The sequence below is a fragment of the Oncorhynchus kisutch genome, linkage group LG6 (genome assembly GCF_002021735.2).
Source record: "Oncorhynchus kisutch isolate 150728-3 linkage group LG6, Okis_V2, whole genome shotgun sequence".
Lineage (NCBI taxonomy): Eukaryota > Metazoa > Chordata > Actinopteri > Salmoniformes > Salmonidae > Oncorhynchus > Oncorhynchus kisutch.
Window position 1 is genome coordinate 73,649,033 of NC_034179.2, and position 12,869 is coordinate 73,661,901.

Genomic DNA, 12,869 nt, shown 5'->3' on the forward strand with positions numbered 1-12,869 from the left:
TCTCCAGGATCCATTGAACCCATGGGACTCCCACAAATCCACAAAAACAGCTGAATCATTTCAGTACATTGTTTCAGGTATAAGCTCTGAAGAAACAAATATAGAGGGCATGCTGTAACTCTGTTCTTATCTTCCATCTAAACATACTGGGAAATTGTAGTGGTGAGTACCAAAATCCACCATGACAGTAGTAACCTTTCAACAGAAGCAGTGTGAGATGACGACATGTATACAGTACACCCACTCAAAAGAGATCACCATGCAGAGGCACTCAACACCACAACCCCTCAACACTAGACCCCAGACTGGAAGAGTGTACATCATGGGTCACCCTTTCTCACTGTTCATTATAAAAGGCTATATATCATTGATGTGCCATTAAAATTGCTTATTGTGGGATTGCTGAGGTCTGATGAAGAAAGGGTTACAGGAAAGGGAGCTCCGTCTCTGTATTCCCCCAGGACCCAGAAACAACCCAGTCACTTCCTCCAAGCCCAGGAGAAAAAGGAACAAGGAGAGGGAAAATGAGACGGAGAGGGAGAAAGAATGAGGGAGTTAAGTAAAGAGAGAGCAGGAGAGTGGAGGTACAGTATGTGAGTGAAAGACGGAGAAAAGAAAGAGGGGTGGGGGTGTGGGTGAACAACAAGAGGGGCGAGACTGGAGTGGGGGAGAGAAAGAAAAGAGGGTGGGAGAAGGGAATAACTTTTAAATGGAAACTTCTAGAATGAGAACACCATGACTGTTCTAAGATTTCGAATCCACCAGTATGAGTCATTGAAACTCCCAGCGGCCACACCATAATGTTGCGTCCTCTGCCCTTGCCAAAACAGGGCAGACATCACAGGGATTCAAGAGAGTTAAGAGGAGCTCTTGACCAAGGGTGAATTACGTTTAAAAAATACCTTTCTTCATCGTCTGAACTTGATCCGCCTGTAAGATTACGATCATATTTTGAACATTCCACTACTGGTTTAAGGATAAAAAGAGACTCACAATAGAAACCCAGCACACAAAGAGGCAGCACTTCTAGTTCCTAAATGAAGCTGAATGTTATTTTGTCAGCATGTCCAATGAGTATAATACTATGGGAGAAAAAAAAGAACTGGAATTATGCATGGTCAAATTGGAACTATTATGACAACTCTTTTGGAAACCAACAAATACATACATCACGCTGGTGTTACATTATTCGCTGGAGGAGAAGCCTTCCTGGCTCTTTCTGCATCTGAGGGCTGTATGTGACCCTAACTCTCATCCTAACAGAAGGCTTAATTTAGCCAACTGGTCATGAATTAATAACCAATGACCAATGAATTGCTGGTCTCTACTCAGAAGTGGCAAAGATGGTAGCCATTTATCATCATGTGGTTACTTTACAAGTAAACCACTCTTTCTAGAACAAATGTCATGCATCATTTGCATGAAAAACAAGACTTTCACATGTGTATGAGGAGGACAGATGCTCTTGTATGACCGGGGTATAACAAACTACTGTGAGGGCGATGCGCTTCTGAATAACTAACAGTGGATCTGAACTAGGAACAGTGAAGCGCCTACTTTACGGGCCTTTCCCAACAATGCCAAGAGAAAATAGAGGAATAATAACAGGTAAAAGTCACAATAAACACAATGAGTAACGATAACTTAGCCATAATATATACACACGGGGTGCCAGTACTGAGTCATTGTGCAGGGGTACGAGGTCATTGAGCTAGTACGTATAACTAGGAATAAAGTGACTAGGCAACAGGATAGATAATAAACAGTAGCAGCAGCGTATGTTATGAGTAAAAAACAGTGAATGCAAAAAGGGTCGATGCAGACAGTCTAGGTAGATATTTGATTAACTATTAAAGTAAGTATTTATCAGTCTTATGGCCTGGGGTTAGAATCTGTTCAGGGTCCTATTGTTTCCAGACTTGGTGTATCGGTGCCGTGTGGTAGCAGAGAAAACAGTCTATGACTCGTGTGGCTGGACAATTTTTAGGGCCTTCCTCTGACACCGCCTGGTATAGTGGTCCTGGATGACAGGGAGCTCGGTCCCAGTGATGCACTGGGCCGTCTGCACTATGGCCCAGCTTTGCGATCGGATGCCAAGCAGTTGCCATACCAAGCTGTGATGCAGCCAGTCAAGATGCCCTCAATGGTGCAGCTGTAGAACTTTTTGAAGCTCTTTTCAGTCTCCTGGGGGGGAAGAGGTGTTGTCGTACTCGCTTCATGACTGTGTTGATGTTTTTGAACCATGATAGATCCTTAGTGATGTGGATACTGAGTAACTTGAAGCTCTTGACCAACTCCACTACAGCCCTGTCGATGTGAATGGGGGCATGCTCGGCCCTCTGTTTCCTGTAGTCTACGATCAGCTCCTTTGTCTTGCTGACTTTGAGGGAGAGGTTGTCCTGGCACCACACTGCCAGGTCTCTGACCTCCTTCCTATAGGCAGTCTCGCGTCATCAATGATCAGGCCTGCCACCGTCGTGTAGTCAGAAACTTATAGATGGTGTTGGAGTTGTGCGCGGCCACACAGTCGTGGGTGAACAGGGAGTGCAGGGGGGGACTAAGCACACACCCCTGAAGGGCCCCTGTGTTGAGGGTCAGTGTGGCAGATGTGGTGTTGCCTGTCCTTACCATCTGGGGGCAGCCCTTCCAGTATCCAGTTGCAGAGGGAGGTTTTAAGTCACGGAGTCCTGAGCTCAGTGATGAGCTGGGAGGGCACTATGGTGTTTTGAATGCAGAGCTGTCGTCAATGAACAGCATTCTCTTATCCAGGTGGGAGAGGGCAGTGTGGAGTACAATAGAGATTGTGTCATATGTGGATCTGTTGGGGCGGTATGTGAATTAGAGTGGGTCCAGGGTGTCTGGGATGATGGTGTTGATGTGAGCCATGATCAGCCTTTCAAAGCATTTCTTGGCTACAGATGTGAGTGTTACTGGGCAATAGTCATTTAGACAGGTTACCTTGGCATTCTTGGGCACAGGGACTATGTTGAGCTGCTTGAAACATGTGGGTATTACAGACTGGGTCAGGGAGAGGTTGAAAATGCCAGTGTAGCCTTAACCCAGGCAAGCTATGTAGCCTATGCTCTGTTACTGCAAGCAAATAGGACGACTGTTTTTAACATTAAGGAGGAGTAGGGTATGCAGAGAAAGACGGCATTCTGCAGAAATAGTCTGGCCCATACAGCCAGGGAGTGGCCTTACTGCTTGACCTGGCCTCAGCCCTGCCTGCCTGCTCACATTACGTCTGGAACAGGAGAAGAATAAACATCAGCATCACAGCTGCCATTGGTCATTGTGTTGACCCCTCCAAAAGGAAACTGACTGGCTAAGGGTGGGGCCTAGAGGCAGGAATTACAACAGAAACAAAAGAAGAAAAACCATATGCATGAGAGAGAGAGAGAGAGAGAGAGAGAGAGAGAGAGAGAGAGAGAGAGAGAGAGAGTTGTAAGGAATGGGAGAGACAGCGAGTAAGAAACAGAGAGAGAGAGAGAGAGAGAGAGAGAGAGCGAGTAAGAAACAGAGAGAGAGAGAGAGATGTAAGGAATGGGAGAGACAGTGAGTAAGAAACAGAGAGAGAGAGAGAGAGAGAGAGAGAGAGAGAGAGAGAGAGAGTTGTAAGGAATGGGAGAGAGAAAGAGAGAGGGAGAATTCCTGTGCAGAGGGGGAGGTAGAGGGATAAGGGTTGATGGAGGCCAGAAAGGCAGTGTTCTGGAAGGATTTGGGGAAGGTTCAGGGGAGACAGAGACGAAGACCAGAGCAGAGCTGTTAGTCCGGTCAGGCAGGGGAAAGCTGGTCAGACTCACAGCAGTTTTGGGGTTAAAACCTCAGGTCAGTGGAGCCAGTCAGTGGTGGTCACATGCCGCACAGTGGGGCAACGGAAGGAAGTAGTCAAGCACTGGAGCCCTGATGATGTGTTTAAGTGATCCGTTCACCGGGATCCTCATTGATTGTTTCCTGACTAACTCAATGAGTGAAGTAAATGAGATAACAACAAGCAGGACTTGAACCACCCCTATAGACATGGCAGGTATACACAAACACACAACAAGGTATTAGTAGGTTGTTGCGAGTCAGTGAATAGAAAAATCTATCTTCCCTTTCGGAACGATTCATGTATTAAGAAGGATTACTCCAGAGATTAGTCCAGCAGATAATGATTTCATGCTTCCTTGGACTCCACATGCATGATAAAGGAATATGTTGACTGAAAACATTAAAGGATTCGTCTCTGGCCGTAGGTCTGGATAAATAAGCAGGGGTATTAACCCTCAACGGCCAAATCCACCAATCTGGCCCCATTCTAATATCCGACCTCTGTAATCATCCCCTGCTATAGCTAAACACATCTGCACCTCTCCACAGCAACGAGTGATTAGCACAGTCATAAGCAAGGAACTATAGCCTACAGGCTTCACCAAAACAGTTCAATACTGATGTTTGGTGATAAGTTACTCTCATATTCATGTAAAAAAAAATATTGATATTCTATCAATAAAAAGGTGCACAAACTGTGATTCATTTCCCACCAAAACAAGAAACTTATGTTTGGGTGAAATTTGCATAAAACTACACATTACGTCCAAAAGTGTATTTGAGCTGTAGCCTATTACACCTTCTATGGCAGTAGTGTAAGGCTCAGGTATAACATGCCTTTCTGTGCAGAAGTAGAAGGATTTCTGCTCACTGAATCAGTAACAATTGTTAATTGACTGATGTGATAGGACTAGTTTCCAGACTCCACAAGAGGACATGAACTGTAAAATGGCAGAGTGAAATATAACTTGACGGGCTACACGCATTAACTCACAGAGCGTCTGTAATTATATTCCACTACCTGATTCAAGATGATAGGCAACTCTAACTGAATTGCTCATGTGTGTAACCATGCTTTCAGCTGAACAGAGGGGTGTCAGTAAGGGAACAGTCTGGCCCTCTATGACCTGCTGGCAAATTATAATAAATCCAGACAATCACAGACATGAAGCTTCATGCAGGTTAAAGGCGTAATTCCATTAGTCTAGCTAAATCATTTAAAATGCCCAGCGTGTGGTCCACCGCTACAAATGGGCTTTATAACCTTGCATTCCTCCATTTGGAATTCCACTACAGCGCCCCTCGTTCCAAACGTTGTAATCGGGAATGTGGTCGGTGAGACAGGCTACGCATTCCATCCCCGCTGCTGCTGGCACGAGCATGGGATAACTCCAACCGGGCACCTTACATTCTAGGACACCTATGGATACCTGTGTCGGTCACCTATAAAGTCGTCATAGTCTGTGTTAAAGCAGACTGCTATCAAGTGATCAATGATTGATCAAAAGGACCCCATACAATTATATGGACCTATCTAGACTGTAGCCTATTTCCACAAAAAGACACTTGGATTGTATCCATCTTCCCCAAAGTTCAACAGTTTAATAATGACCAATAGACGAACCGTGAAAATCATTAGTAGGCTATTAGGCCTACAGGCGTTAAATGTTCTTCCAGACACTGCTTCTTCTAGGAGGAGGAAAACCCAAAAGAATGAATTCACATTTTTGTTGAGGCATCACTCCCTTAGGCCCTATAGCTTTTGAGGCAGACATCCGTTCACTGAACTGACCACCAGCCACGGATGGGCGGTTAAACCAGGCCAAAGTTAAGGGCAGAGCAGCAATGAGAAAGTGATGAACATCTGGAAGTAGGCTAATGAAAAGTGGAAGAATGGAAGGACCCACCCTCTCCCTGGAGTAACGGCAATCACGGGGTTCTTTTAAATGAGGGAATAATCTTTAAAGTATTCAGGAATTCAACTTCAAAACTAACTTTGATTGAAGAAAGAACCTGATCGAAAAACGTTTTAGTTGAAGTTCCTAATTTTTTAAAGTTTAGCCAAAAGAGTGAGGGTGGCAAGTTTCCAAAATGTTTCAGAACGCAAATATTAACTAAAGATCTCCTCTCCAATTTTAACAATAACCTCAGTGAAAATGTGAGACCGCTCTCTCAGCTGTCAATAAAATTCAGCCAACATGAATGACCTATTAACACAGAACGTCTCAGCGATAACACACGCGCCAGGACCCAATGCAATGTGTGCGTTCCCTCGAGGAGCGCATTATCGCCAATGATGCTCAGCCAAATAGCCTACTATGCACGAGAACAAAACCACTCATTAGTCCATTAATACTTATAGTAATATTCAGGGTAAAGTGCACACCAATTCATACAAACATAACGCAGTTAAATAGATAAAGAATGGGCAATAAGAGACCAGTTACTTCTAGAAGTAAGACACAAACCGGGGAAAGGATAGGACAAAAGAAATCTTACGCAAGACACCATTTTGGACTTATTAATTGAGCAAATGTTAACATACAGGCGGCTGGGAATTAAGACTGCATTATTTTATCAAAAGGCTGTTGTACTTACCTATCCTTATAAATCCGTTCAGACGTCTTGGGCCAGGAGCGCTCACTGACATGGAGACAAAAACACTGCAGCCAAGCGGTTCAGAACCCCCTCCCTCCGCTCTTAAAGGGCCAGGAGCGCCTTAGACCAGAATAGTACCTTAGGCTGGAAACCCCATTCCACTCAGACATCTCTGCATATTCATTCAAAATTGTAAAATGTAAGAGTTATAATAAGAGAGTAGTCGTATTAATGGCTCAGTGTGACTTATAGAAATATAGCCTAATGCAAGAGTGACCTAAAGTACGTCAGCATTGCTCTTGCTTTCCATTATTTTTATGGTCCGCGTAACATGACGTCATACTCTAGTCTCCCCTGGAATCTAACCGTGTTTTACAGAAGACTAAATACTCGATTGAGGGACGCAAATGTGGTTACTGTTTTACAGAGAATGGATACACCACAGCTATATCACTAATTGAATAATGCCTAAAAAGGGTGGGTGTGTTTTTATTGAAGTGGTACTGTATAGCGTGTTACACATCAATAACTACATCCATACGATTGGCGTTTACTTTGGCAGATAAACATCATGGCTACAATGTCAGGCACACCGGCACAGGATATTAATTGCACGATGAAAAATAACAGAAAAGGGGGCATAGTCCGGCTTGAGCCAACATCAGGTTCAAATTGAGATCTGAGGGGTCTGCTCGGCATCGTCTGGCCAAGAATAAGGTTGGTTCATGTCTGCAAAGATGCGTCCTGAGAGCCAGATGACAATACCCGTTCAGTTGCTCCAGGATAATCCATCCACAGCCTATTCATAATCCATTCGAAATGGACCGTTACATCTCTTCTCAAAGTGTTTTAATAAAGCAATAATATGCCATATGTCGATACACATAAACATGAGATACCCATCTGCATTAATAACACAATATACTACAGGCCTATAGCCTATCAATTAATAAACGAAGGTGTTTACATCATTTAGTTGGTTAAATATTTCCCCTGCTGGCTGAATCCAGTCCAGGGACTCATATTCCCAGGGCAGTGAAACCATGTGTCTGAATGATTAACCCTCTCAAGGGTATATACAGTACAGTGCATTCGGAAAGTACTCAAACCCCTTGACAGCCTTATTCTAAAATGGATCAAATCAAATTCCTAATTAATCAACACTCAATAACAAAGCAAAAACAGGATTAGAAATGTTTGCAAATGTATTTCAAATAAAAAACTGAAAAACCTTATTTACATTGATATTCAGACCCTTTGCTATGAGCTCAGCTGCATCCTGTTTCCATTGATCATCCTTGAGATGTTTCTACAACTTGGAGTCCACCTGTGGTAAATTCAATTGATTGGACATTATTTGGAAAGGCACACACACTCTGTCTATTTACAGTTGAAGTCGGAAGTTTACATACATCTTATGCAAATACATTTAAACTCAGTTTCACAATTCCTGACATTTAATACTAGTAAAGATTCCCTGTTTTAGGTCAGTTAGGATCACCACTTTATTTTAAGAATGTGAAATGTCAGAATAATAGTAAAGAGAATGATTTATTTCAGCTTTTACTTCTTTCATCACATTCCCAGTGGGTCAGAAGTTTACATGCACTCAATTCGTATTTGGTAGCATTGCTTTTAAATGGTTTTACTTGGGTCAAATGTTTCGGGTAGCCTTCCACAAGCTTCCCACAATAAGTTTGGAAAATTTTGGCCCATTCCTCCTGACAGACCTGGTGTAACCGAGTCAGGTTTGTCGGCCTCCTTTCTTCGCACACGCTCTTTTAGTTTTGCCCACACATTTTCTATAGGATTGAGGTCAGGGCTTTGTGACGGCCTCTCCAATACTTTGATGTCCTTAAGTCATTTTGCCACAACTTTGGAAGTATGCTTGGGGTCATTGTCCATTTGGAAGACTGATGTCTTGAGATTTGCTTCAATATATCCACATAATGTTCCATCCTCATGATGCCTTCTATTTTGTGAAGTGCACCCCCACAACATGATGATGCCAGCCCGTGCTTCAAAGTTGGGATGGTGTTCTTCGGCTTGCAAGCCTCCCCCTTTCTCCTCCAAACATAACGATGGTCATTATGACCAAACTGATCTATTTTTGTTTCATCAGACCAGAGGACATTTCTACAAAAAGTACAATCTTTGTCCCCATGTGCAGTTGTAAACCGTAGTCTGGCGCTTCTTCCTTGCTTTGGGGCCTTTCAGATTATGTCGATATTGGACTATAGTGGATATAGATACTTTTGTACCGGTTTCCACCGGCATCTTCACAAGATCCTTTGCTGTTGTTCTGGGATTGATTAGCCCTTTTCGCACCAAAGTACGTTCATCTCTAGGAGACAGAATTACGGCTGCGTGGTCCCATGGTGTTTATACCTGCGTACTATTGTTTGTACAGATGAACGTGGTACCTTCAGGCATTTGGAAATGCCTGAAGGTACCAAGGATAAGGATAAACCAGACTTGTGGAGGTCTACATTTTCCCCCCCTGAGGTATTGTCTGATTTCTTTTGATTTTCCCATGATGTCAAGCAAAGAGGCACTGGGTTTGAAGGTAGGCATTGAAATACACCCACAGGTACACCTCCAATTGACTTAAATGATGACAATTAGTCCACCAGAAGCATCTAAAGCCATGACATACATTTCTGGAATTTTCCAAGTTGTTTAAGGGCACAGTCAACTTAGTGTATGTCAACTTCTGACCCACTGGAATTGTGATTACTTGTGTCATGCACAAAGTAGATGTCCTAACCGACTTGCCAAAACTTTGTTAACAAGAAAAGTAAAGGTCCCACAGTTGACAGTACTTGTCAGAGCAAAATCCAAGTCATGAGGTCAAAGGAATTGTCCGTAGAGCTCCGAGAGAGGATTGTGTCGAGGCACAGATCTGCGGAAGGGTACAAAAATGTCCGCAGCATTGAAGGTCCCCAAGAACACAGTGATCTCCATCATTCTTAAATGGAAGAAGTTTGTAACCACCAAGGCAAAACTGAGCAATCGGGGGAGAAGGGCCTTGGTCGGGGAGGTTATCAAGAACCCAATGGTCACTCTGACAGAGCTCCAGAGTTACCCTGTGGAGATGGAAGAACCTTCCAGAAGGACAACCATCTCTGCAGCAACGCTCCCCATCCAAATTGACAGAGCTTGATAGGATCTGCATAGAAGAATGGGAGAAACTCCCCAAATACAGGTGTGCCAAGCTTATACCGTCATACCCAAGAAGACTCAAGACTGTGATTGCTGTTGTATATTAATCAGCACTGAAAAAGCATACTGTTAATATTGAAATAACATTTTAATACAGAGCAGTACAAAAAAAAAGTGAATAAATAAAAAAGGAGTAGTTCTTTTCCTGACCGATAAAAATGCAGTTTTAGACAAGCCTCGTGAAAATACAATAAACAGAGGAAATACAGTAGTTACAGACGTTGGTACGTAGGTGCGGCAGTGTGAATACAGTATAGTGCAATACAATAAAGGAGACACAGTCCAATACAGTAGTTAAAAAAAACTACATTACATGTTTCCACCAACCACAGGGTTGAAGATTCATTCCAGAACATGTGAAGTGTTTGTCAGCACAGAGTGAGAGAGGGAGAGGGGGGGAGAGAGTGAATGTCACTGCCTGTCTGGCAGTGCTTACCATGTGAACATCAGTGATGCGACAGTGTTTTTGGTCAGTGCAGGAAAAATAACATTTCACAGTGTCAGAGACCATTTGTAAGGCTCCCTCTCTTCCCAAAGCCACATCTCTCCAACCTACAATGTGTCCATTGTATGTTCATCTAGAGCAGATGGGCCTCTAATGATCAAAATGTCATACTTCTTCATAATGAATTCCTGTCCTGATACAGGGTGTATGAAAGAGAGAAGTCAGGAGTGAAAGAATGTCAGTTATTTGGTATGAGGATCGTTGGTTACAGAACGACTTCCCTGGGAACATTTAATGACTACGTCTGGCAGCAACTGGTCCCCCACCAAAATAATCACACACAAATTCACTAAGGCCACGAAACACAGGGAACAGGCCTGCTCAACCACATAGTGTAACCACCCAGGCCCGTCCACAGCAAACATGACACATACACAAGCAAATGGAAAGAAGCCTATATCCTGTGCAGTCGGGGCAAGACACACACTCAAACACAAACGCCCAAGTGCACACATTCAAACGCGGCCCAAAACAAACACACAATTAGGGAAGCGCCCAGGAGCGGTTTTGGATTCTCCAGTTCAGGAAAAGCTACAATTAAACGGAGATGAACAGTGAGGGAGTGGCATCATTCTGGCTCCTCCTCAATGCAGAGAGACTCCTCCTGAAAGCTGGTCTATGTAAATGCCCAGGAGAAAGAGAGAGATGGTCCAAATGACTGTTTACAGTGCAGATAAACTTCCAGTATAAACAGAGGGAGCTTTTCCTATAAGAGTGTGAGAGACAGAGAGAATGGGGGGAGGTAGAGCAGAGCAGGAGAGGACGACAAGAAATGAGTGAGTGAGGCGGGAGAGAGATGGTATGGCCTGACACTGGGGGGGGGGGGGGGGGGGGTTGGAATAACAAGCTAGAGAGATGGAGAAGGATGGTGTGAGTGTTGAGGATAGACTGTTGGTGTGTGAAGGGGGTGGGGGAGACAGACCAGTTGAAATCAAAAGTATGTCTCAAGCTCTCGGTTTCTTCTCTGTTGACGAGGTCTGCTGTGCTTTCAACAGTCCCCCCTGCGGAGACTGGACCTACTGAAGGAATTTCTTTGAAGACATAAAAAGATCAAAAGACAGATTAAAATGCTGCTATCTGGATGAGGGTTTTGCAATGTGTGGATGAAGGAGCCTCTTAATTGCTGGTTTGGTGTCTGTCATTTTGTGTTCTGGCAGGTGTGGCTGTGCTGTATCTGGCTGTGATTAGAAATCCTCCAGCCCTCCCATAAGACACGCAGCTGGCTCCAAAAACACCCAGTCAGAAACCAAACAACAATGGTTTACAAAACAGATCTGCTGAGATGATTGAAGCAGCAGCTGCATTGTGTGTGGATGAAGGGGTCCTACTAGTGGCACTCAGTGGGGCGTGATGCATGTTTGTGTGACTACGCGTATGTAAAGTATCGAGTTTCTACGGTGTTTTTCAAAGCAGAGGCTGGCAGTGGGGTGTTCAAATGGATTAGCTCACAGCGTGTGTGTTTGCATCTGTGTGTGTGTTAGACGGTGTCCAGTTACTATTGTGTAGGCTGTAGATGTCAGTGCTCTGTAGAGTTGGATGCGCTCATATTGTGTCTGTGTGTGTGTGTGTGGTATGTCTGTGTATTATGAGTGTGTGTGTCCATGCATGTTCATAAGTGTGGGAATACAGTTTCTTGTACATAGACATGGAATCACTGGTCACTTTAATAATGTTAACATAATGCTTTACTCATTTCATATGTATATACTGGATTCTATTCTACTGGGTTTTAGTCAATGCCACTCTGACATTGCTCGTCCTAATATTTACATATGTATTAATTCCATTCTATTACTTTTAGATTTGTATGTATTGTTAAGATACTACTGCACTGTTGGAGCTAGAAACACAAGCATTTCGCTACACCAGCAATAACATCTACGAAATATGTGCACGTGACCAATAAGATTTGATTTGTAACCTTTGTGTAGCAGACTGAAGTCCTGCAGCCGGCAGTGTCCTGTAGAGCTGGGGGATCTTGCGGGTGATGAGAGGTCCCAGAGACTCTTTCAGCTTATTGTAGTTCCTCTCCATTTCCTTGTGGTACTCTTTCTGGTCTGGACCAATCAGAGTCTTGTTCTTCCTCAGGGCATCCTCACACCTGCAGGTGAGGAATGCACACACAGACACACACGCGCGCACGCACACGCACGGGGAGTCAAAGTCTGTTCACTGGGTTATTGAAATGTGTGTGTGTGCATGCGTGTCAGACTGTAGAGTCCATGTACAGACTTTGTAAGGTGTCATCACCTCTTAGTGAAGTCTTTAAAGCAGAGGCGTAGTTTGTTGTGATGACGGTACAGCTTGGGGTCATCAGGAATATCAGAGAGAAAGACCTGGGCCACCTCCAGAGGGCCCTGAGCGCGAGAGACAGTTACGTACACGATCCAGCATGTCAAACACACAAAGGGATATTAAACAACACAGTACCTGGTTGACAGTGGTGCCCACGGAGCCCTGCAGCACCATCTGCAGCATCTTGGCGTCGGCAGGCTCCTGGTGGGTAGCGAAGGCCAGCTCCTGGGTCTTCTTCTGCATGTCCTCTATAGCCACCTCCATGGGCACCAGGATGATCTGGAGAGAAGAGGGGACAGCGACATGATCATGAGCACTGCCTCACTGCTAGTGGATTAAGCTACTGTTATGGACTGTAAAGCTCTATGAGCACCTGGAAAAACACTGCTAAATATAAATCATTTCACTGTTCACAGTGCTCACCATGTTTCACACT

At 44.1% G+C, this 12,869-nt stretch overlaps 2 protein-coding genes across 11 annotated transcripts in view; both read right to left on the reverse strand.

Annotated features, from left to right (window-relative positions):
- Positions 1-6,545, reverse strand: part of LOC109878540 (KN motif and ankyrin repeat domain-containing protein 2-like) — a 52,875-nt gene extending 46,330 nt beyond the window's left edge. The window contains exon 1 of one of the 2 annotated variants that reach the window (XM_031827433.1): positions 6,412-6,545. The gene's annotated coding sequence lies outside the window, so the exon portion shown is untranslated. The remainder of the gene's footprint in view (positions 1-6,411) is intronic. The other variant, XM_031827432.1, reaches the window with a different exon arrangement.
- Positions 6,546-9,702: 3,157 nt separating this feature from the next.
- LOC109897308 (dedicator of cytokinesis protein 7-like) overlaps positions 9,703-12,869 on the reverse strand; it is a 44,032-nt gene continuing 40,865 nt past the window's right edge. For 5 of the 9 annotated variants that reach the window (XM_031827435.1, XM_031827438.1, XM_031827437.1 and 2 more), the window contains 4 exons: positions 12,569-12,712; positions 12,389-12,495; positions 12,060-12,239; positions 9,779-11,169 (listed from right to left, as the gene is read on the reverse strand). In XM_031827435.1, coding sequence (XP_031683295.1) covers positions 11,127-11,169; positions 12,060-12,239; positions 12,389-12,495; positions 12,569-12,712 — 474 coding nt within the window. In that variant the 3' untranslated portion in view covers positions 9,779-11,126. Of the gene's footprint in view, positions 11,170-12,059; positions 12,240-12,388; positions 12,496-12,568; positions 12,713-12,869 lie in introns of all 9 variants that reach the window. The other 4 variants (XM_031827444.1, XM_031827442.1, XM_031827443.1 and 1 more) reach the window with 1 other exon arrangement.